The sequence below is a fragment of the Culicoides brevitarsis genome, chromosome 2 (assembly GCF_036172545.1).
Source record: "Culicoides brevitarsis isolate CSIRO-B50_1 chromosome 2, AGI_CSIRO_Cbre_v1, whole genome shotgun sequence".
Classification (NCBI taxonomy): Eukaryota; Metazoa; Arthropoda; class Insecta; order Diptera; family Ceratopogonidae; genus Culicoides; species Culicoides brevitarsis.
This window is the reverse complement of record NC_087086.1, coordinates 12,874,196-12,897,391: the sequence shown is the minus strand read 5'-3', so window position 1 is coordinate 12,897,391 and position 23,196 is coordinate 12,874,196. Positions and strand designations below refer to the sequence as shown.

General features: G+C 25.6%; 2 protein-coding genes across 5 annotated transcripts in view; both read left to right on the top strand.

Moving 5' to 3' along the window:
- LOC134829579 (putative uncharacterized protein DDB_G0277255) overlaps positions 1–23,196 on the top strand; it is a 62,218-nt gene that overhangs the window by 3,655 nt on the left and 35,367 nt on the right. For all 4 annotated transcript variants that reach the window (XM_063842731.1, XM_063842733.1, XM_063842729.1 and 1 more), the window contains one exon: positions 17,598–17,723. In XM_063842731.1, the coding sequence (XP_063698801.1) occupies positions 17,674–17,723 (50 nt within the window). In that variant the 5' untranslated portion in view covers positions 17,598–17,673. The remainder of the gene's footprint in view (positions 1–17,597; positions 17,724–23,196) is intronic.
- LOC134828522 (uncharacterized) lies at positions 13,801–14,919 on the top strand. Its single transcript, XM_063841502.1, has one exon. The coding sequence runs from the start codon at positions 13,801–13,803 to the stop codon at positions 14,917–14,919; it is 1,119 nt and encodes a 372-aa protein (XP_063697572.1).

The window sequence follows — 23,196 nt, the reverse complement described above, 5'->3', positions numbered from 1 at the left end:
CTTCATCTATTTTTGGAGCAAAATTATAACTATAAATTTCACTTCGTTCAGCCTTAATATAGATAGAAGAGAGATGCTCTTATTTAAATATTTTATTTATTTTTATGGTAAGGTGGTTGCGAAATTTACATACATACTGAATTTCATACCAAGAGAGAGATAGATATTCTTTAACCGCATTCACGAAAAAACCTCATTTGACAATAAATGAAGCCACTTTCATTGTTTCAACTGACCGTACCCATTTATTTATAGCTTTGCTGCTCCGTAAGGCCCCAATAAAAGATGATATCTTGCCGAAAAAAGAAATACAATTCACATAAAAAAAGTGTAATTTTCATCATCTAGCGCATTGTCATGACGAAAGATTTGATTGATGTGACTGTGGCTTCGTTTCCGGGTAGAAAAATTATGATGAAGTCACGCAAAAAAATATTACTCTAAAAAAATTGTACGAAAATGCGCTCAAGTTTGAATATTCAAGCCAAATCTTCACTTATTTTATGTTTTTTTTTTCTAAAAGTATCAAAGTAATAAGCGAACAATATAAAATATCATCACGATTATTAATGAAATAATAAAATGTAAGCAAGGTACAAAGAAATAAAGGAAAAAAAAGTTAATTCGATTCACTTTTCTTACGGTTTCTGGCTAGCCTTGCCTGCATGCAGCACGACAAACAATTGCCTCTAGCGCACTTTGCCGTGTGGGCTATTTTGTTAATCAACTCGCGATGATTTGGTGAAACAAAAGTAATTTTCTGTTTCATATTTTGTAATTTTAATAACAACAATCATCATAAAATCAACCTTGACTTAAGACATTCAAAAATGGGCAGTAGTTGTTATTTACTTGATTTTGCATGTAAATTTTAAAGCTTCCCAAGTTGTTTTTGTTTATTCACGTCTTTTTGTTTAAAATGAAAAAAATTTCAAAATGTAATAAATTAAATATTTTTTAAAAATTTAATTAAGGTAAATTAATTAAATGTTTTAAGTGCACTATTGAACTATTAAAAAATGAATAACTTGAAATTTTATAGCTTTATAAAAAAAAAAATTAATGAAATTTTAACTTAAGAATTGAGAATAAGTCAAATACAAAAAAAATAATTTAAAAAATTATTAAATTAAATTTAATTAAATTATTTAAATATTTTGATTTAACTATCAAAGAAATTAAATTGCATCTGAAGCCTGAAGCCAAAAAAAAAAAAATAGAAATTTAATAAATTGAAAGTTCATAACTTAATAAAAACAATCTAATGGAATTTTAACTTAAGATTTGAGAATAAATTACATTAAGTCAAATACAAAAAAAATAATTTAAAAAATTTCGTTAAAAAAATTATTAAAAAAAAAATTAACTTAACTTAAGCTTAATTTTTTTTTAAATTTAAGCTTAAGTTTTTTAACAGGGCTGCATAAGTAATTAAGTCAAAAATTAAAACTATTTGACTTATGACTTAAGCTTAAGTTTTATTACTTAAATTTGACTTAAGTTAAGTTAATTGACTTATTTTGCAAAATTTTCAAAAAAAAAAAAAATTTTTTTTTTCTTAAAATTTTGTCGAAAACAAGTCAAAAATGAAAATAATATTTGATGACTTAGCTTAAGTCAAAATGTTCTTTTGACTTAAGCTCAAATTTAATTTTAAGTCGCATAAGTTTTGTTACCTTAAGTTTAAGTCAAAAATTTTTTTTACCCTACTTTAAGGTTAATTTTTGCTCTGACTGAATCACATAAAATTCTGAATGAAAATTCAAAGTTCGTAAAAAATCTAAAAATTTCGTTCGTTATGGAAAAGGATAGATTAACCCACAAACCAACAAAAAAAAACTTTTTCAAAGAAGACAAAAGAATTCCTTTGAAATTTCTTCCAAACCCTTTTTCTGGCTTCATTGGCATCATCTAACGGACCACACAGACGTAAAACAAAGGCTCTTTGTATCAGAATTCTACAGCAGTAAAAAAAGCAAATATTATTATAGAAATCTGAATTCCCTTTCCCGCATCCGGACGTTGGTCCATCGAAAGAAAAACGATAAAATACACAGAGCGACTAGCAAAAAATATAAAAAAAAGTAGAACAAAAAATGTGTATATTTGAATTAACAGTCTCTTGTTTTGGTCCATATACTATTCCTTATCATCATCACATTCATTACACGACGACGCAACATTGCTCGTAAAACACATGACTGAATATGGGACACAAAATAAAATGAAACAGCAAAAAATACAGAATTTATCTCGGCGACCGAACAAGCAAGAAGATGATGTAAAAATGGAAGAGGACGAGAGCCGTAATTGGTTTGCAAGTAAATCGTTAATGAAATTGAAAACGAGCGTGATTATTTTACCAAGTTAAACCCTCATGTCATTCAAGTTCTCTTTTATGTCGCTGTCAGGATTAAAAGACACAAAAAAAAGTTCGATTGTCATCGTTTCAAGTACGGATCGAGGTCGATGCCCTTGCTCGCTTGGTATGTGGTCCTGGAACAAGAAAAAAAATTACAATTAACACACAATCGTTCGTCATCTTACGTAAACTAAAATAAATTTTTAATTATATTTTACAAAATTCGTCTGTAGTTTTCGTCAGATTTTAAATTTCTCATAAAGGGCTGTAGCTAGTTAGTTTACTCAGTCAGTCATTAGTATTGTTAAAGTTTTAAAATTGTTATTATAAAGTTATAATTGTTTCGTTTCTTTTCAAGAAATTAAAACAATACGGCAGCAAAGTTACAAGTAATTATTTCCCATCATCGCAAATAGATCAAAAAATTTGTGGCAGACATAGAAATAAATGACAAATAAATGCAAGAGAGAAATAACAGCAAGGTTAGCAAGTTGTGAGTGAGCGCCTTGTCAGATGAAAAATAAAATAATAATATTGTATCGAGTTCAATATATTTTTATTTTTATCTGGTAAACACTTGAATAAATATTGAGATAATGGATCGCATATTGGAAATGAAATAAAAAGCCGTGATGGTTTACGTTCTTTTATGTTGTGAATGAATGTTACTAATGTGAAAAAAAATATTTTTGTGGTTTTGTCTGGGGAATGATGGCTGTCACTTTATTTAGTTTGGAGGTAAAATGAGGCTTTGCGGTAGCTGACGGATGGGTTTTTGTACTTTTTTATATTTTTTTTCAGTATTTTTAAAATTAAAAAAAAAATTGAGTACCTAATTGACCTATACTTTTTTTTTGTAAATATAATAATTTAGTAAATTTTTAAAATTGCAAAATTTCTATAAAAAAATCAAAAATAAAATTTACTTTTTAATTAATTTTAACCTAACTTAAAATATTTTAACCTAAATAAAGTATTTTAAATTAATAAAATATTTTAAAATAAATAAAATTAAAAAATTATTATTTTATTTTTAGAAATATTTTAGATAAATAAAATATTTTTAAAAAATTATTTATGAAAAAATTATAATTAAAATGTTTTTGAAATATTTTAGATAATATATAAAAATATGAAAAAATTAAAAATTTAAATGAATAATCATATATAAAAAAAAATATTTTTAAAATATTATTCAATAATTTTTTAAAATATTTTTTAATTGAAATAAAAGTTTGCCGTGCTAAAGAACTATTTATTTTATAATTTTGATAATTTAAACGATTTTTATTTTAATTTTAAAATAATATAATTTAGTTAAATTTAAATTAATTTTTAATTCATTATTTATTTAATTGATAAAATTTAATTTAAACATTTTTTTAATAAAAAATTACATTTAATTTTATTATTTAGCATTAAATTTATTTTTAATATAACTTTTAAGTTATTATTTTAAATTAATAATTATTTTATTTATTTAATGAATATATTTTTTCATTTGATTTTTTTTATTAATTTTTTAATATTTTTACATTTCATCAATTTTCATTCAAAAAATTTTTTTGAAAAAAAAAATCAATTTTATTTTATTAAAATATTTAATTGGATGAGGCCATTTTTGAGCATATTTGTATAATTTTTTCTCACCTTTTTAAATATTTTTTGTAAAATTTTTTGAGCATTAACCCCATAAACTGAAAAATAAAAAAAAAACTTTGAACTACTTTTTTAAAAAAAATCAATTTATATACCAATTTTGAGCAATTTAAATAAAATTTGAAAGCTCATTGAACGGATTTGCATCTTCTCAAACATCGATTATCTCACAAAAAAACTAATTTTCATATAAAATTAATGATCTAAAAAAGAGCAATGAACAACAAAACGCAGCCTCAAGATGATTAATTTTTCCAATATTGATTTTAAATGTCAACACCATCTGTTCATCACGACTTTTTATGTTGTTCGTATATTTTTTAATAATTTTTTTTTATTTCATTCCCGCAAGTCGAAACATGAACGAGAAAAATATTTATTGTGAAAAAAAATGCTCATCTATAAAAATAAAAGATTACCATAACCAAACATCGATCAATGTTTGTTTTTTGTTTGTATTCTATCACAATTTAAATTGTTGAACTTTCATCGATATCGTACACTGCCAATCACCATTTTGCTATTTTCCAACCACGTTTCTGTCCAAATATTCAAATATTAATAAAACGCAAATAAAAATTTCGAGCAAACAAAGTTCTCCGAATAAATTTACATTTTTAGCCTAAATTTTGAACAAAAAAATTTTTTTCGTTCGTGTCATATTCAGACCAACTTACAAAGTAATAAGCATGAAATTTTATCAACAAACTGTTTTTAATGGTGTTCCACCTTATTTGGCGTGCGCTCTGTTGCTTTTGCGGCAAACACCGACACCGGGTGATTAGTAGTAAAAAACTCGTACGAATCTTTTATGCAAATAGACTTTCTTTCGATAGACAGACACGCCATTGTCAGTCCCTCATAATTATGCATTATTATTACAACTACTACCGACAGAGGGGTTTGGCTGGTGTCAAAACTACAACAACGATGATAATTTGGATAAACATCACGTGAATGCATGAGCATATTATTAAAAACGATGACATAACAAAAAAAAATTCAAGACGAAAAAAAAAGAAAAAATCATGCAAAAGGTTAGCAGCATCTCATCTAATGGGCTTTGGATGAAGTAATAATGTGATGAAATTCGCTATTTTTTTGTTGTTGATGACTCGAAGAAGAGCTAAAAGAAAGTTTGTAATTACTTATGCTGGTGCACGATAAAAATTGAATAGAATGACAGAAAGACAACGAAAACGCTTAAAATAATGTGCCATTGTTCAGTTCATCCGAGGTAGAAAAAAAACTCGAAAGATGCGAAAAGAATTTACGTGAAGGATTTTTTTATTTTTCTAAAAAAAAAGTAACAGCAATTAGTAAAGTAAAGTAAAGTAAGTAAAGTGTCATTGAAATATGGCTCATTATTGTGAAGAAGTTGCTTTGAAAAAGAGAATTTTTGCTTCCATTGTTTCTGACGTTTTCAAGCCTGTAAAAATTGCTTGCAATTGGAGGGAAATTTTTAATTGTTTTCACCCAGTTTTTGCTGAATCATCAACAAAGAGATGAAAATTGGAGGAAAAATTTATTAGAGATTTTTTTATTGAGATAAATGTATAAAATTTTTTGAAATATTTAAATATTTTGAATTTTAAGTATTTTATGGCTATAATAAACAAACACATTAGATCAATTGATTTTAATTCAAAATTATTAAAATTTATATTAAATAATAAAAATTAACATAAAAAATGAAATAATTTATTAAAATAATTTTTTAAAAGTTACTTTTGGGCTATTTTTATTTTTTAATATTTTTTATTTACATAAAAAATAAATAATTTAAAAAAAATAATTTTCATTAATTAATTTTAAATAAAAAAATTAAAAAAGGACATAAATTAGAAAAAAAGAGTTTTAATTAAATTTAATATCAATAATTAAAATTTATATTAAAAATTTAATTTTCGTGATTAAATTATTTAATTTTATATCGAAATTAATTTATTTATTTTATTGAAAGTTATATTGATAAATTTTATATAAAAAAAATAAATAATTTAAAAAAATAATTTTAATAAATAATTTTTTTTTTAAATTAAAAAAGTAAATAATACAAATTTAAAATCAATAATTAAAATTTATATAATTTTTCAAAAAAATTTTTTAATAATTTATTTTAAGATTTTTTAAATAATTTTTTTCTAACAATTTTAGAATAAAAATTGATCAAATTTTAATGTTTTTCTTCCTGCAATGTATAAATTATAATTATAAGAAAAAAAAATAAAAATATGTGTTAGCATTCGAAAATTTTTTTTTTAAATAAAAAATCTTAAATGAACTTTAAATTTAAAAAAAAAAGTTGAATTTTTATACAAAATTTATTGTAATTAAATTTTTAATGAAAATTTTTCAAATTTTAATATGATTTTTGTACATCTTTAAAAACAGTAAAACTTCAGTAAAAATTTCAACATTTATTATTTACGAAAAAAATCCAGCAAATTTTCTTCTCATCATTCAACCTCCTTCTAAGAAACACAAAAAACATTTATCTCTCCGAAAAAAAAATAAAAACCAAAAACGACATCGGGTTGTCTTGAAAATAATCGTCGTGGTTTTTGCCTTTAAGCTTTTTCATTTACTTCGTTTTTCATCCCTGTCTCTTTTCTCGATGTTTCTTATACTCCGCATTACTAGCCGCAATTATTGTTACATAACTGAGACACACGAGAAAAAATCCACTTTAATACCCGAGATCACATATATCAATCCGAGTGCAAATCCAGCTGTTCCTCGCTCTTCGCTGAAAATGTGGTTTGACGCTTGATGCTAGCTCGTTAAGACAGACATAAAAATTTTTTTTTGCTGAACGCAATAAAAAACGCTTAAAATTTCCTTTTCTCATTTAAATTGGATTCGATGCGGGTTGATGTGTTCAAAGAAAAATTTCGATTATTATCGTCGTCATATGTTGGGAAAAGAAAAAAAATCGAAACGAGAATAAGGTTTGCTTTCAATCAATTTTTTATGGCTGAATTTTTGTCTCATCAGCTCATATTTCACCGGATTATGTTCAATCACGTGTTTGTCTGCAATTTTTTTTCCATCATTAGAACTAAAAAAAATGGCAACTTTTTAAAATGAAACGAAAATATTTTGAGTCAAAATCGATTTTTTTTTACCTGAAATTCCATTTTAATTCCAATTTGGCATTATTTGCAGTCGAATGAGCAACAAATATAGTTTTTTTTAGTTGCAATCCCTTTCGAATCTGAAAAAGACAGTATCAGCTGATTTATCGGCATTGTTACTCGATTCCGGTTCATATATTAACTCGACGTTGAACGAAAAAAAAAACAAAAGAAGTGAGAAAAATGCGGCCGATGAATAAAAAACAAGACAATGGTGTTGATTGAATGAGTGCATCTCTCTCTTTTTTTGTGTTTTACAATTACTACTGCCGTTCCATGCATCACGTGGCCCTTTTTTGCGTCGGCGACTTGTTTTTTTTTGTCATTTTAACGCGTTTTGTTACTAAATTTAGAGAGATTTTCACACCTGGTTACATAAATTAGTGAAACAAAGTGCCATTCACGAGGTGACTGAACTTGTTTATTGGATTTTCTCCCAGTTGCAGTGGGGATTAACATTAATTTTCGTCTATTTTAGGTATTTTGTGGTAAGAGACAGTCTATAGTTAACGAAAATGGGTCATCGTTCAATGACTGTTAAAAATGCCCTTAATTTGCCTGTGTGCACGTCTGACTATTGAATTGTGACAAAGAGAAGTGCAGACCGGTGTGAAAAACTTTTTTTTTTCATGAAAAAAGGGGAAATGGAGACGGAAGGTAAAAAATGCGGCGTCGCTGAAATAAAAAAAAATTGTCTATATGTGGATTAAATTGCTCTGCTTGTTAGACTAGAACGCTTTTTGTAACAATATCAGTGGATTATGGATATTTTTTTTGTATTTGTATTTTTATTGTGAGTGCATGTCGATATTTGAACAGTAATCCAGCGATTTTTTCGAACGATGCAAACCAGTGTCGTGGTCAGATATGGCGGATGATGAATGGGTCGAGAATTTTTGAATTGTTTATATTAATGGAAGGTCACGTAATTATTTTTACTTGTGACTTGTGTGTGAAATGTGCAATTTATTAATTTAATGTTTTGATGGATGGTTTTTGGATGAGGAATTTCGATGTTGTAATTTTAAAAATTGAGTGAAAAATAATTTTATTGAATTTAAATGGAGGATTTTCGGTTTGTAGGATTTTTTTTTTGCTATGTCAAAGGAAATGTTCTAAAATTATTTTAAAATTTTGATTTTTGAGCATTTTTAAATTTAAAATAAATTAAAAAAAGCGACGTTAATATAGCTTCTATTTTTTTTATTAAAAAAAAATTATTTTAAATAATATCAATATTTTTTAAAATTGAGATTTTTTTTAATTTTTAGAAATTTTTATAATTTTTTTTGCTCATACCGCTCATAATAAAAAGTTATATAAATAAATTTTAAAAAAAAATGATAAAAAACAAAACCTTTAAATTTTATTTCAAAATTTGTAATAAAATATATTAAATTTAAAAAAAATAACAAAAATAAGAATTTATTTTAGTTTTATTTTTAAATATTAATTTTTATTTTTGAAATTTTTGTATTTTTATATTAAACATTAAAAATTTTAAAAATTCAAAGACAGAAAGTAAATTCGTTTTAATTTTAAAAAAATATTTGAAACGAATATTTAAAATTAATATTAATATTTATTATTTAAAAAAAAAAAATAAAAATCAAATTTTTAAAATAATTTAATAAAAAAAAATAATTAAAAAAAAATTAAAAAAAAAATTTAGAAAAATAATTTAATTTATTTATTTTATTTAATTTATTTTATTATTATTTAATTTATTTATTTTTTTATATTTTTAATTTTATTTTATTATTAATTTATTATTTATATTTATTTATTTATTTTTAGTTTTTATTTAATTTTTATCTTATTTTTTTTCAAAAAATATTATACCATAACTATAAAAATTCAAAAAATTAAATTTTTCAAATTTTTTTGTTTTAAATCAATTTCTTAGAATTTCTGAACTTACTGAGGTCATAATTTTTTTTTCTTATAATTGTAAATAATTTAAAAAAATTAACGTAGTTCGATTTCCATACGAAACCACGTGACCAAAAACCAACCGTCTCCACTGCTTTTTTACTTACCTTCGCTCGTGTCGTCGACCGGAATCCAAAGTAGGCACTCAATAACGCTCTGAATGAACATTCACTGCAAAGAACAAAAAAAAAAAACACTGCACAAGCACAAAAAAATATTAAAAACATTTGTTCGATATATAAGTGAATTCATCTAAACGAGGGAATAACCTCAATATGTGTCACTTATTCAGACTGCTCTACTCCATTATTTGTCTTTATACTCGTCGTCGTAATTGTTCTCACATATATCAGATATTTTTTGCGATCTCTCGCTCTCTCTCGGCATTTTTCGATCTCCATTCAACCTTTTCAAATCGATTGTTTGAACAGCAAAAAAAATAATTTAATTCCATATTTTATGAATTGCAAGCCGAAAGTCAGTCAGTCTCTTAAATAATTCATCAAACGTATTATGATTATTTGTCGAGAGAATTCATGATGTTTTTACAATGCAAATAAACCGCTCGCCTTCCTCTGCCGCACGTCAAATGATGATGGTGAAAAAACAATTAGTTCGCATCGCATCCCAAAAAGGCGATTGTTTGCTCAAATTTACGTCAAAAATTAACAACGAACGAGTGTAAACAAGAAAATTAAATTGACGTTGATTGACTCACTTACTCTCAAAGGTGAATTATTACGTAATCGCTCCGTTCGTTATTTTTTTTGTGCAATTTTTCTGCATTTTTTCCATTATGCGCTGCTGGATGGAAGTTATTAGTGTTTGCCTTGCACAAAATAAACTTTGGCAGAAATTATTTTTTTTCGCATGAATTTCTTATCGCCCAAGAAAAAAATCATTTTGAAATATTTATCCGGTGTGATGTTGTTGCAAAGACAAACAAAAAAGTTAAATTTTTTTTTTTTTTACAAGGAAAGACTGTCATTCATCTCTGCAACATTTTTCACGGCTTGACTTGCAACGAAAAACTTTTTCTTGCACGAAATGATTTGTTGGCGAAAAAAAAAACGAAAAATTTAAAACTATTAGTTCTTTTGAACTTTTAATGTGATTTTAGAATGTTTCAAAGTGACAAGCGAAATTTTTTGAAAAATGACCGAATTCAGAGTTGCAAGAAAAATGCTCAACTTTATTCACACGTATGCAATTTTGCACGAAATGAAAAAAAAATTGTAGGTACTTGTTTTGAAAATTTCTATCCAAATGTCAATTTAAAAAGTTAAATGAACATTTAAATTTAATAAAAATAATTAAATTTATAAAATCTCAGGCATCAGGAAAAAATCAATGGGAATTTATGTTGTCGGGATAAGAAGAAAAGTTGCAGTTTAATGAAAAGGACAAACAAGTAGGAAAAAAAAATAATCAATATTAGAGTTTGTGGGATGAAAAATTTCATGAGAGCGTATTTTTTTAGGGAATTTTAAAGTAATAATTTAAATAATTAATTTATCAACCAAAAAAATTAAATTAATTAATTTTAAATTATTAAAAAATTATATTTTTCTAACATTAATTCAAAATTAATTTAATCAATTAAAATTCAATAAAATTAATAATTTTAATTTATCTATAAATTAAATAATTTTTTTAATTACTTATGATTTTTTTTTTATTTTTTTTAATTATTTTAAATTTATTATTTTAATTATTTTAATTATTAAAATAATATTTTTTTTTTTAATTTTTTTTATTAAAAATTATTTTTTTATATTTTAAATTTAATTATTTAAATTTTTATTTAATTTAAATTAATTTATTTTTTTTTTAATTTGATATTTTTTTTAAAATTTCTTGATTGGTTATTGGTTTATAAAATATTTAATTATATATTTTAATTTTTAATTAGATTTTGTTAGTAAATTTATTTTTTTTAGTTATGCCATCATAAATTTTTGATATATTTTGTCCTTCCAAAAGCAGATAAAAATTAATTAAATTCTTTTTTGAAAAATTTCAAAAAATATTTTGTATCAACTTTTATATTTTTAAAATCATATTTTTTGGTTTAAAATAATTTTTTTTACATTAATTTTTTATTATTTTTTTTTTGTACTTTAAAAAAATAAAAATTTCTGAAAGATTTCCATTAAAAAGTAATAAAAAAGCAATAAAACCGTGAATAAATTCAATAAAAAAAATTTAAAAAAATCTCTCAAAACCACAATATTTTTCCAAAGAGTTAAAAATCCTTCATTCTGCTCCACAAACTTTTCCCGGCATCAATAAATCACGAACAAATAAAAGTCCAATTACGAGTTCTCGACTTGTAAATGGGAGCAACTACTAACTTTTCAACAAGTTTCAATTGCTCCTCATTTTTTACGCGCTCATAATTAATAATTCAACACTTGATGAATAAAGCAAAACTTTTCTGATCGTGATTTAAAATCGTCATCAATTTCCCTTTCGAAGCCAAATTTTTCTCGTGAAATGCACTCTAAATTTAATTTTTCGTTCCATTTTTAATCTTGTTAAAATTATTTCTGCAAAATCAAGAGAAAAAAGAAAAAAAGTTAAATTTGGAGTGACATTTTTTTTCTGTGTCTCTGCAAATTTTGCATTCATTTGAATTTGTGTGCTTTTCATCTCCATATAAATGCAAATCCATCCAATTTTTGGGGAAATTCAAGTCTGGCGACGTGACATTTGAATTGTCGTCCATCATCCAGCATCTTAAATATTAATTTGTCTCCGTCGTCTGTCTCGGCGCTGCTTTATCATCATTATTGTTATTATTTCTGGTGTGCCGGGCGGCAACATCAGCTGCACACATAAATTTAATATCGGTGTTGGGAATAAAAGTTTAAAAGCAACCCATTTGTTTGGCAGGCTGCACGTAGCATTTTGTGTGTCAACAGATCTGTAGAGATTTCTCGTATAAATTACTTTTCAGGTGCAATTTTTGTTGTGTTGCCGCTGCAAAAGTACATAAATAGACAAGAACTTGGGGAGAGCGCACTCTTACTGCTACTATCTCATGTTTAAATCATGAGAAGCACTCTTATGGAAATCCATGTAGACAAGCATTATCACTTCTTTGTACACGTTTCGTGTGTTTGCATTCATCTCCTTCTTTTGCTTTGCGCCTCTTCAGGTTCTTGTCTTCCATTTTTTTGCACTAATTTACTCCTTTTTTTGTTTACCAAACACTTTTTATTCAAATTTTTTGTTCTGCAAGACCGAAATTTATGTACTGAAAAATAAAATTCGAATGAGCTTCTGCTTTTTAAACTAGAAAAGGAATAAAAATAAATTATTTAAAGCAACATAAAATTCTATAAATTTTTGAATAATTCACAACTTTTTGCATAATTAATGCGTTCTAACACAAAAATTGATTAAACAAGTTCTCTCTAAAAGTTTTCACAAAAATTATGTTTGTTGTTGTGGTCTTAATAAAACCACAGACATGCCCACTAAAAGCCCCATAATAGTATCAGAGGTGGGAAAGAACCTCGAAATCATCATGAATTTTGATATGACGCCTTGTTTATTGAAAAAATATGATTTTTTGTGACCTTGTTCATCTCCTACAGTTACAAAAAAATTCGGTTGTAGAGATTTTTAATGAGAAAAAAATCAAAAGATCAAATTTCAATTAAAAAAAATCATTAAAAAAGTTAAATTTTACTATTTTTTGTTAAAAAAATAAAAAAAGAGAAAATTTTCTTTTTTACTGTCACAAAAGGGTTAATTTTCCTATGACACGATTTTCTTAATTTTTATCCCTTTCCCGGTTTTGTCCACAGAGGAGGACATTTCAAAATTTGGAAAAACTAATTTTTCAATAACTTTAAGTTCAGCTATTAAAATAATTCAAGTTGTACTTGAAAGCCAAGGATTCAAGCTTTTCAACAAAAAAATATTTTTGAATTTTGGTCTTTGAAATTTAAGAGAAATTTCAAAACGCGCAAAAAATCGAAAAAATTTGGCCCCGGAAAGGGATAGAATTTTAATTAATAATTGATTTTTATGTTTGACGTCGTCGTCTGGGTATAAAAGGGCTTCGGGACGAGCTATTTTTCAGCATTTCTTTTGTTGTCTGCGTTCTAATCGGGTAAAAAATATATTAAAATTCAAATATTTATTTAAAAGTTAAAAAAAAATTAAAAAAAATTATAGAAAAATTGTTTAAAAATTAAAATAATTTTAAAATAATTAAAAAATATTTAAAAACATTTTTTAATCATTATTCAAAAAAAAAAAAAAAAAAAAAATTAAATAAAATAAAATAAAAATAATTAATTTAAAAATAAATTAAAAATAATTAAATTTTAATTAATTAAATCAAAAATATTTAAATGGATTTAAGAAATTCAGACATTTAAAATAAAATAATAAATTAATAATAATGTAATTAAGTATATTTAAAAAATAAAAAAATTATTTAAAATAAATTTTCAATGATTAATTAATTTAAATACTATTGTCAAAAACTTGAAAAAAAAATTAAAAAGACATTTAAGAAGTTAAAAAAATATTTAAAAAATTTATCAAAAAAATTATGTTAAACATGTTGAAAAATTGAAATAATATTTTTAAATAATTTTTTTTAAAATTAATTAAAATAGATTTTTTTAGATTTTTTAATTAAACTGAAAAAAAATAATTAAAAAAAATTATAAAAAAAAAATTACCAAAAAAATGGAAAAATCCAAAGAAATTCTAAAACTGGGATTCAGCATAATCGGCTACGACCTATTTTCCTCCTCATCATCTCCCAACATTGGTTATCTCATAAGACGTTTCCTAATGTTTGGTTCCCATATCCTTCTCACCTTCGTCTTTATGTGGACCATCTTCCAATCTCCCGAAATCGGTGTAAAAGTGTTCAACATCAACACCACGTGCATCTGTTTCATCGTTTGGGCGCAATCTGCCACACTCCTCACATTTCGCCAAAAAATTGCTTTTCTCATCAAAGACATCATCAACACCGTCAACAATGGATGGACTCATTTTGCTGTCTTTGAATCGGAACTCTTTGAAAAATGCAAACGAGTTATCTTGAGATCGTGTCAGGCGACAGCTGCGGGTGTCTGTGCCAACATGTCAATGATCATTTTAACGCCAATCGTTACGACATCAAAGTTTGCGTATCCAGCCGAGTTTAGATTTGACAAAGAAGAAAAGTGGAATTTTGCGATAAACACAATTAATCAAATTCTTGGATCGTTGTACATTGCGACGTTTTTTAGTTTTTTCAGCTTAATTTTCATCTTTTTAACCGTTGGAGTGCTTTACAAACTTAAAGTTGTGGCAGCTTTGTGCAAAGTTATAGGCCGAAATCAGTCAAATGACTCAAATGACCTTCTCAAGGTCATTCACGATTTTCACCTAAAAGCTTTGAATTTCGTTTATGAACTCAACGAAATTTTTAACGTTCCGATTCTGCTATGGGAAGCTTGCATGATTATGGCTTCGTGCATGTATTATGTCCTGAGTTTGGTTGAACCGACAAGAATGATTTCTTTTACGCCCGCAAGCAGCATCTGTGTCTTTCAGTATTTCATTGTTTCGTTGCTGAGTACTTTGGTGAAAGATGCCTTGCATGATGTCGCAATGAAATTATATGAGTCTGAGTGGTATAAATTGCCGCCGAAGACTTTGAAGGACATGTTATTGGTTATGGCAATGTCACAAAGAACGAAAAGTTTGCAAGTTTGGTCTTTGTCGGAAGCGAGTTTGGAGAGATTTACAAGAGTTTTGAATTTGGTCTACAAAATTAATTTGGCGATTAAATTTATGGTGAATTCTTATTAAAAATTTTTAAAAAATTGAGTTAAATTTTAATTTCTCAAAATTAAAAACATGAGGTGATTTATACATTTTTCCAAAAATTTTGAAAAATCAAAATTGTTAATTTTTATAAATTTCATAAAAAAATATTTTTATTTTTACAAAAAAAAAAATAAAAAAAAAATTTAAGTAAAATTATTAAAATTTTCCTGCTTTTTCTAAATTTATAAAAAATTCTAAAAAAAAAATTTCTTTAAAATATAATAAAATTATTTTAGTTTGGTTAAAATAAAGAATAATAAAAATTAATAAATAATTTATTTATTTAAAATTATTTAAAAAAAAATTCAAGAAAATATTTTCAAATCTATTTTTCCATGAAATTTATTTATTTTAAATTTTTTAACAATTATAGATTAATATGTGTCAGTTATAAATTTTTTGCCTTTTAAAAAATAAAAAAAATGTTTTTATTAAAATAATGTTTATTTTACGACAATTATTAAAAAAAAAATATTTTTTTTTGTAAGAAATTTAAATAAAAAATTTTTTTGTGTCCTTTAAATAAAAAAAATCATAAAACCATCAAATTAATCTTATAGACGTCCCAGACAAAAATAAAATAAAACCTTCAACGTCATTTCCTTATTCATTTTCCCATCTTTTCAATTTTTGTCTCGATCCATCATGGAAAAACTTTCATTTTCTTATGAAAAGAAACGGTTCGCATTGTTCGCATGAACGAAAAATTCCATTCAAAACATTCACTGAACAATTTTTCCTCGCTGTTGAGCAAAAATGGGAGACTTTTCGTTGTTATTCTGTTTTTTTTTTATTGAGACAACAAAGACAGACAGGGAACAAGAATCATGAACCTCGTCGCGAATTTTTTTGATTTAGAAACTTTTCGGAAAAAATTTACAAGATAAAAGGAAAATTTTCGAGCATAAAGCGACCCTAATCAGCGTTATTATTATTATTTTATGAAAAACTTCCATTCTCCCGTTTTTTGTCGTTCCTACCTTTTGGATGACACTCGTGTGACTTGTTGAAATTATTACCCACAGGTAATGTCTCTTTTTCTCTCTCTCGATTTTCGGGCGGCAGAAGAAGACGAAGATTTTATATCAAAATAATTTACATGCATATTTAACGTCATACTTTTAAGACGAAACCAAGGCACGACAACAGGGAAAAGAAGGGAAAAAGTTTTTCATGAATGCTCGTTATTTACCTACCAAAAATTATTATCATCTTAAATTAGCATATTATTGCAAATAAAGGTCTTCTTGCACTTACATCATCATCCTTGTGTGGATGGAACGAAAGTTTAAAAGGAATTTTTTGTGTACTTTGCCATTACAGCAAGTGTCTGTATGTTTGTTCCTCTTATGCGAACGAGGAAGGAAGTTGTAGGAAGGCAGCACGTTAATCTACGTAAAAGTTAAATAAATAATGTTTTTGTAGCCAGACATATTTTTAACATTTTATAAATAAATAATTGAAGGCTCTTCTTCTTTTTCGCTTCTCGTGTTTAAATTTTTTTTACCGCATTTCGAAGAAAAAAAGCGGTAGTATTCTGGTCACGTGGTTTATTTTTTTAAAATGAAAAATAAATCAAAAGGCTAAAAATTAAATAAACCACGTGGTTAAAAAATTCGAATGAACCACGTGATCAAAAAATTTGAGAAGAAATAATTTAGATTTAACCACGTGGTTATAAACTAAAAAAAAATTAAATAAACCACGTGGTTAAAAAATTCAAATGAACCACTTGATCAAAAAATTTGAGAAGAAATAATTTACATTTGACCACGTGATTAAAAAATAAATTAAATAAACCACGTGGTTAAAAAATTCGAATGAACCACGTGATCAAAAAATTTGAGAAGAAATAATTTAGGTTTAACCACGTGGTTAAAAAATAAAAAAAAATTAAACAAATCACGTGGTTAAAAAATTCGAATGAACCACGTGATCAAAAAATTGAAGAAGAAATAATTTACATTTGACCACGTGTAAATAAACCTAAAAAATTCGAATGAACCACGTGATCAAAAAATTTGAGAAGAAATAATTTAGATTTAACCACGTGGTTAAAAAATAAAAAAAAATTAAATAAACCACGTGGTTAAAAAATTCGAATGAACCACGTGATCAAAAAATTTGAGAAGAAATAATTTAGATTTAACCACGTGGTTAAAAAATAAAAAAAATCACGTGTTCAATTCAAAATAAATCACGTGTTTAAAAAATTAAAGAAAAAATTAAATAAATCATGTGGATTAAAAACTATAGAAACCACGTGGTTTACAAAATTAATCTATTTTCTTTTAAAATTAATTAATTTTTTTATTTAAATTAAAAAAAAAATATTAAAATATTTAAAAGTAAAAAGAAACCACGTGGTTTAAAAAAAAATTAATTCAAAATAAAGTCACGTGGTGAACTCAAAAAAGCAAGAACATCTTTGTTCGTTTCTCGAACGTAAACTTTTAATGTTCATTTTTATTTTATTTTTATTCCATGAGTCTCACTAAAATTTAATTTATTCTTTCAATTAAAAACGTGCGCTGCCAGCTACTTAGATGGAAACAGCTGAGTAATTCCCTTCAAGCGATCTTCCATACACCTAAAAGTTATTACTACATAAAATTAATGAATTATTTTTTTAAATTGTATTTTTTTTTTATTTTTTGCAGACGAACGAGAGACGAAACACGGAACGGGAAACCACACCAAAAAACACGCGTTTTTGTATGAATTTGCATTTCTCCAATGGCACGAGCTGAGTCCACAACACAACAACATGCACTTCGGACAGCAGAGTAAGTAACGAAACAATTTTTCCATCCATTTAATGCGACGACGGAGAAAAAAATTTTTTTCTTCTTTTTTTTTTGGAAAGAAAAGAGTGAACCTCGTTGTTTATTTTATCCCTCAAATCATTTATTTCCATTACACGGAAGTAATATATTTTTATGTGAGCTACGGTTGTGTGTCGAAGGAAACTTTTCGTCCTATTCATTTCATGTCATGATATGTTGTTTGAATAATTCTTCTTTCTCTCTTTTTTTTTGCTTCTCGAGCTTTGCATGGATTTATTTTTAGTGCAAATACATAAAAGTGGCATGAGGAAAAAATAAGGAAATCTGCTTTGATCGGTTTTTGTTGTTGTTGTTGGATGCAAATGGTGATGAATGTCTAGTCAAGCTAAAAAATTCAAGATGAGGGTTGGAAAATGTCAAAAAGATTTGAACGAAGCACTAAAGGTCGTTGCAGGAGGTCGAACAGAGTTCTTTGATCCTTAAAATCGATTCAAAAGAACTTTGATTGCGAGAAAATCGAGAAAATAAACTTTTAAAGCACAGACAGAGAGCTCAAAAGGAGATTATGATGATTTTTTTTTTGCATTTTGCTTTGATCGGAATTTGAATGTTTATGAAAAAATTTTTATTATTAAATCTTGTTTTGAGCTAAAAAGAAAATTTTAATGCAACTGAATAGATTTTTAGTGAAAATTTTCTTAATAAGATTTAATTTGCTAAAACTTTTGAAGAAAAATTTAAAACAAAAATTAAATTTTTAATAAAATTAATTAAATTAAATTAAATTAATTAAAATAAAAATTAATTTAAAATAAAGTTAAAATTTTTTAATTTTATTTTAATTTTTTTTTTAATTTTTTAAAAATTAAAAATTATTTAAAAAAAATTTTTTTAAATAATTTTAAAAATAAATTGAAAAAATTAAAATTAAAATAAAAATAAAAAATTAAAATAAATTAATTAAAAATAATTTTTAAATTAATTTTAAATCACATAAAAAAAATTAAATTAATAAATAATTTTAACAAAAGAATTTAATTTTTTTTTAAATAATTCTTATGCTTATAAAAAATTTTAAACTTTATTTAAATATTTTTATTTTATTTTAATTTTGTTATTTTTTTTTTATTTTTTTGTCATAATTCAAAAAAAGCGGCATTAAATTTCATTTGAAGCTCCTTTAATATATTTAATTTATTTTTTTTTCACGATTGTCCGACGAAAAAATGATAAAATATCCTCTTCAAGAGGTACTTGAAACAGATTTTTATAACAAAAAAATGTGATTTAACAAGTAAATTGCGTAAAAGTATCCACTTGACGTAAAAAAATTTCCATAATTCCAAGAATTTCTCAAAAATTGGACAAAAATGATAAATTCCTCTATTGAAAAAAAGACAAAAACAAAGATTTTTTTCTTACGTTATGCACAAAAGCACTTTCTAAAAAAATCGCCATAATCTGATTTTAATGAGTTTTTATTACGATTATTGCCGAACTTTCTCTTCTATTCCCTTTTTAAGTGATTCTATTAAAAAAAAATACTGAAAAAAAACAATATTAAAAAAAATAAATTTTTAAGCGGATTCTTATCCCACACATTCCGTTCCACACAATTTTTTTTTTTATATTTTTATTAATTTATTTTTTTTTCTTTCTTCTTCTTGCCATTAGTTGGTTGCTCAAGTGAATTTTTATTGTCTTACCAATTTATTGATAAATTATTATTTTATTTTTTTTTTATAAAAAAAATTATTTCGTGACTTAAAATAGAAAAAAAAGCAAAAGAAACGAGCAAAAATTAATCAAAAATTACTCTTTTGCGTCTCTTCATGAGATAATCTCGGACTAACAACTCGTTGGGAATAGAGGAAAAAAAATTATTAATAATTCCATTAAAAAATTTGCATTTAAGTCTCATCATGACAGTGGAGGCCCCCAAATAGATGGTCATAGGAGAATAAAAAATGTTAAATAGGGAAACACTAATCGCATTATGTTCGTTGTCACTCTCTGCTTATTGTTTATTTAAAGCATCGGCAGCGGCACAAAAAGGACATAAAGAGCTTAGTTATGAACCCCAGAAATATGAAATATTTATCATAAAATAAAATAAAGTAAAACATCACGACAAACACTTCAATAAATAATAAAAATAACGCGTCGCAAGCGAAATTGCCACGAAACTACCCTCGAAACTTTGCTCTTCGTTCACGTTCGGTATGGGTTGTTTATCTTTTATTACTCCGAATAATATGCCGAGAAAAGGAATAAATTTTTGTGATTTGTACGCAATGTGGTGTCAATGAGTGCGAGCATGACAACGGATGTGTATCATTAGCTTGACGACTGTGTCGCACAATTTACAAGGACACGGAAAAAGGGTGAAAATCAATTTCTTATGGAACACTCGCGCGCCCGTTTCCGTCTTTCGATTGATGTACGAGATGTAGAAATGAGAAAAAATAAACAGTAAATATCAGAAATAAACATTAAAGAAGATATATTGAAATGAGAGCGCAAACGATGAAGAAGGGAAACACGAGAAATGCAAAGCAAGAGTTTTGCATAAAATAAAATAAAGTGCGCCTTTGAATACAATTTGCGTGGCATTCTGGAATTTGAATTCCTTTCATTCATTCATTCTTTCATTTATACAATGTAATAATAATATTATAACAAAAAATGCGCGTGGAATAAATTTATTTTATTATTTTAAATAAATCTTTAACCATTTGTTTTTGTTAAAACGTACTAAAAAGTGAAAAATAAGAATTTTTTTCGAAAAAATAAATTAATGATTTTTTTAAGGTTGAGAAGATTTTAGATTTTTTTAAATATTTTTCGCAAATTTTTAACAAATTTAAAAATATTACAAAATAATTTTCGAATTTTTAATAAATTTTCGAATTTTTTTATAATTTTCGAAAATTTTAAAAGTTGTGAAAGTTGATGATTTTATAGAAGGTTAAGACGTTCTGGAATTTATCAAAATATTTTTCTTAAATTTTGGTAGATTTTGAAACATATTTCTAAAAAATTTTGATAATAAGATCATTCAGATAAGATTCAGAAAAAAAATTTTTGAATAGTTTTCGAAAATTTGAGAAATTTTTCGAACTTTATAAGAGCACTATTTCTTTTAATATTTTTTAATTAAAGATATTTTTGAAACTTTTTTCATAGATTTAGGAAGATTTTTAATCATTTTCGAAAATTTAAAATATTTTTGTAATATTTTCAAAAATTCGAAAATATGTATGTATTTTCGAAAATCAAAGAGGTATTTCAAAATTTTCCTAAATTTAATTAAATTTGAAAATTTGTCAGATTCTGAAACGTTTTTCAAAAATATGAAAAATTTTTATAACAATTCTAAAGTTTAAGAGATATTTCTAATTTTCTAACTTTCTTTAAAGATTTAATTTTTTTTTCGAAAATTTGAGAAATTTTTATAATATTTTCGAAAATTTTAAGATGTTTTTTTTTCGAAAATTGGAGAGATTTATTAAATTTTTGGATTAATTGAATTTCAGAACGATTTTAAAACAAAATTAATACAAAAAACTTTGAAAACTTTCGAAAATTAAAGAAATTTTTCGAACTTAATTGAATTTTCGAACTTTTCTCAAATTTTCCGAAAATTAAATTCAAATATACTCTGAATGGAATCTTAAATTATATCGAATGGTGAAAAAAAAATTTTTTTTTTTTGAAAATAAAAAATTCAAAACTCAATAAAAAGCACACAAAATTTTAAAATCCAAATAAAGGGAAGCCCTTTCATTGATTAAAGAAAAAAAAAGTAAAAAGAGACGTCATCAACAATGACACTTCATGCCAAATCAACTAAAATGCCTTTCAGACATCGTTAATAGCTTTTATTTTTATTGCGAAGACCTTCGTCAGCACCTTTTGTACAAAATTTACCTTTTTTCTTCCCTGCAAGTACTTTCAGGCAACGAAACGACACACGAGAAAGGAAGAGACAAAAATTGTAATTTCTTTCGCTTTTTATTGTTATCATAAGACACGATATGGCAACAACAACCCCAATCTATCAAGGAAAATTCATTGAACACATCCTCAAAATTAAACGATGCTTCGTGCGGCACACACGAGATTCCTTCTTTATCTCAATTCTCTTCGCACATGTTTCGGGAATGTTTTTTTGGCGTGTAAACCGAAGTTGAGTTCATGGTCTCTCGTTCGTTCTTCTCCTTGGCACGTCTTGCGCATGTCTCGCATTGCCAAAAAAGAAGAAAAAAAAACACAAAATCTCAACAAACAATGAAAAAAATACACAAATTCGGATGTTGTTGTTCCGTGTGTCGATGTCTGGTGAGGTGTGAGAAAAATTGCGAGACTCGAAAAATTTTTGGGAAGGAGGCAAATGGAGAAATGAATGAATGAAAGTCTGCGACGACGACGAGCATGGGTCGTTAAATTTGTAACAAACTGCATTTTATGTTCCTCCTTTTATTATTTCGAGCCGACACAAAACAATGCAGGAGAGATAAAACGAGAGAATGGAATTCCGTCTATTTCAATATTATTTTATAGACAATGAACTAGAATTCCATGCCATGTCGCCTGCAGTGTGGAGTAAATCGATTTTTCACGGTCAAACATTTAAATTTAGTAGTCTAGTAGTGCCGTTTTTGTGGTTGCGCGCAGAGACAACAGACGGATGCATGTCTCCGGTGGGAGTAATTTGTAATCAGGAGTCCGCATGCCACGACAATCTCCTTCCAGATTCAACATTTTTTCAATAAATTCCGTATTCCAGGCACGAGTTTCCCCGAAATATTGCAACTTTTATCTATTTTGCCGTTTCCGAAAGTTTAGCCGGAGCAAAATATTTATGAAAATACAAAAATACACAGGATTAAGTGCGGAGTTTTTCAGTAATTTATATACATTTTCGGATAAATAGAGTGGTAGAAAAGATTAAATGACTGTAATTTGGGTTCGTTGGAGAGAGAGAAAGAGAGAAAAAAAAACATAAAAGGTGTTGTTGAAAGACACTAAATGTTAATAATACAGCAAAAAAGGGGGTGAAAGCCCATAAAATGTCTCTTTAATCCTGCTGTAAGTGAGTAGTTTGGATCTTTAGTTCTCCTTTGTGTGGCCCATAATAGGTCAAAAAGTGTCCTTTTGATCATGCAAATCCCCAATAACGGAAAGAGAAAGGACAAAACGATGGCTCATGAGGGTGTTCATTAACGAAAAATGGGCTCAATGTTTCCCATGTTGACGGAAAATTGTTTTTTTTTTTTTAGAGTTTTGGGCAAAAAGTAAATTGAATTTCATATTCAAAAGAAAATATTTTTTTTATCTCTTTCAATAATTTTTAAAGAAATTTAATAAAGTATTGAAAATATTTTTAAAAAGTTTTTGGACTTTTTCTTGAAGAAAAAAAAATTATTTAAGTATTTCTCAATTTTTTTTATTATTTTTAATATAAATTTTA

Coding starts and splice junctions, on each gene's coding strand:
- LOC134828522 (XM_063841502.1), top strand. CDS start 13,801: ATGGAAAAATCCAAAGAAATTCTAAAACTGGGATTCAGCATAATCGGC.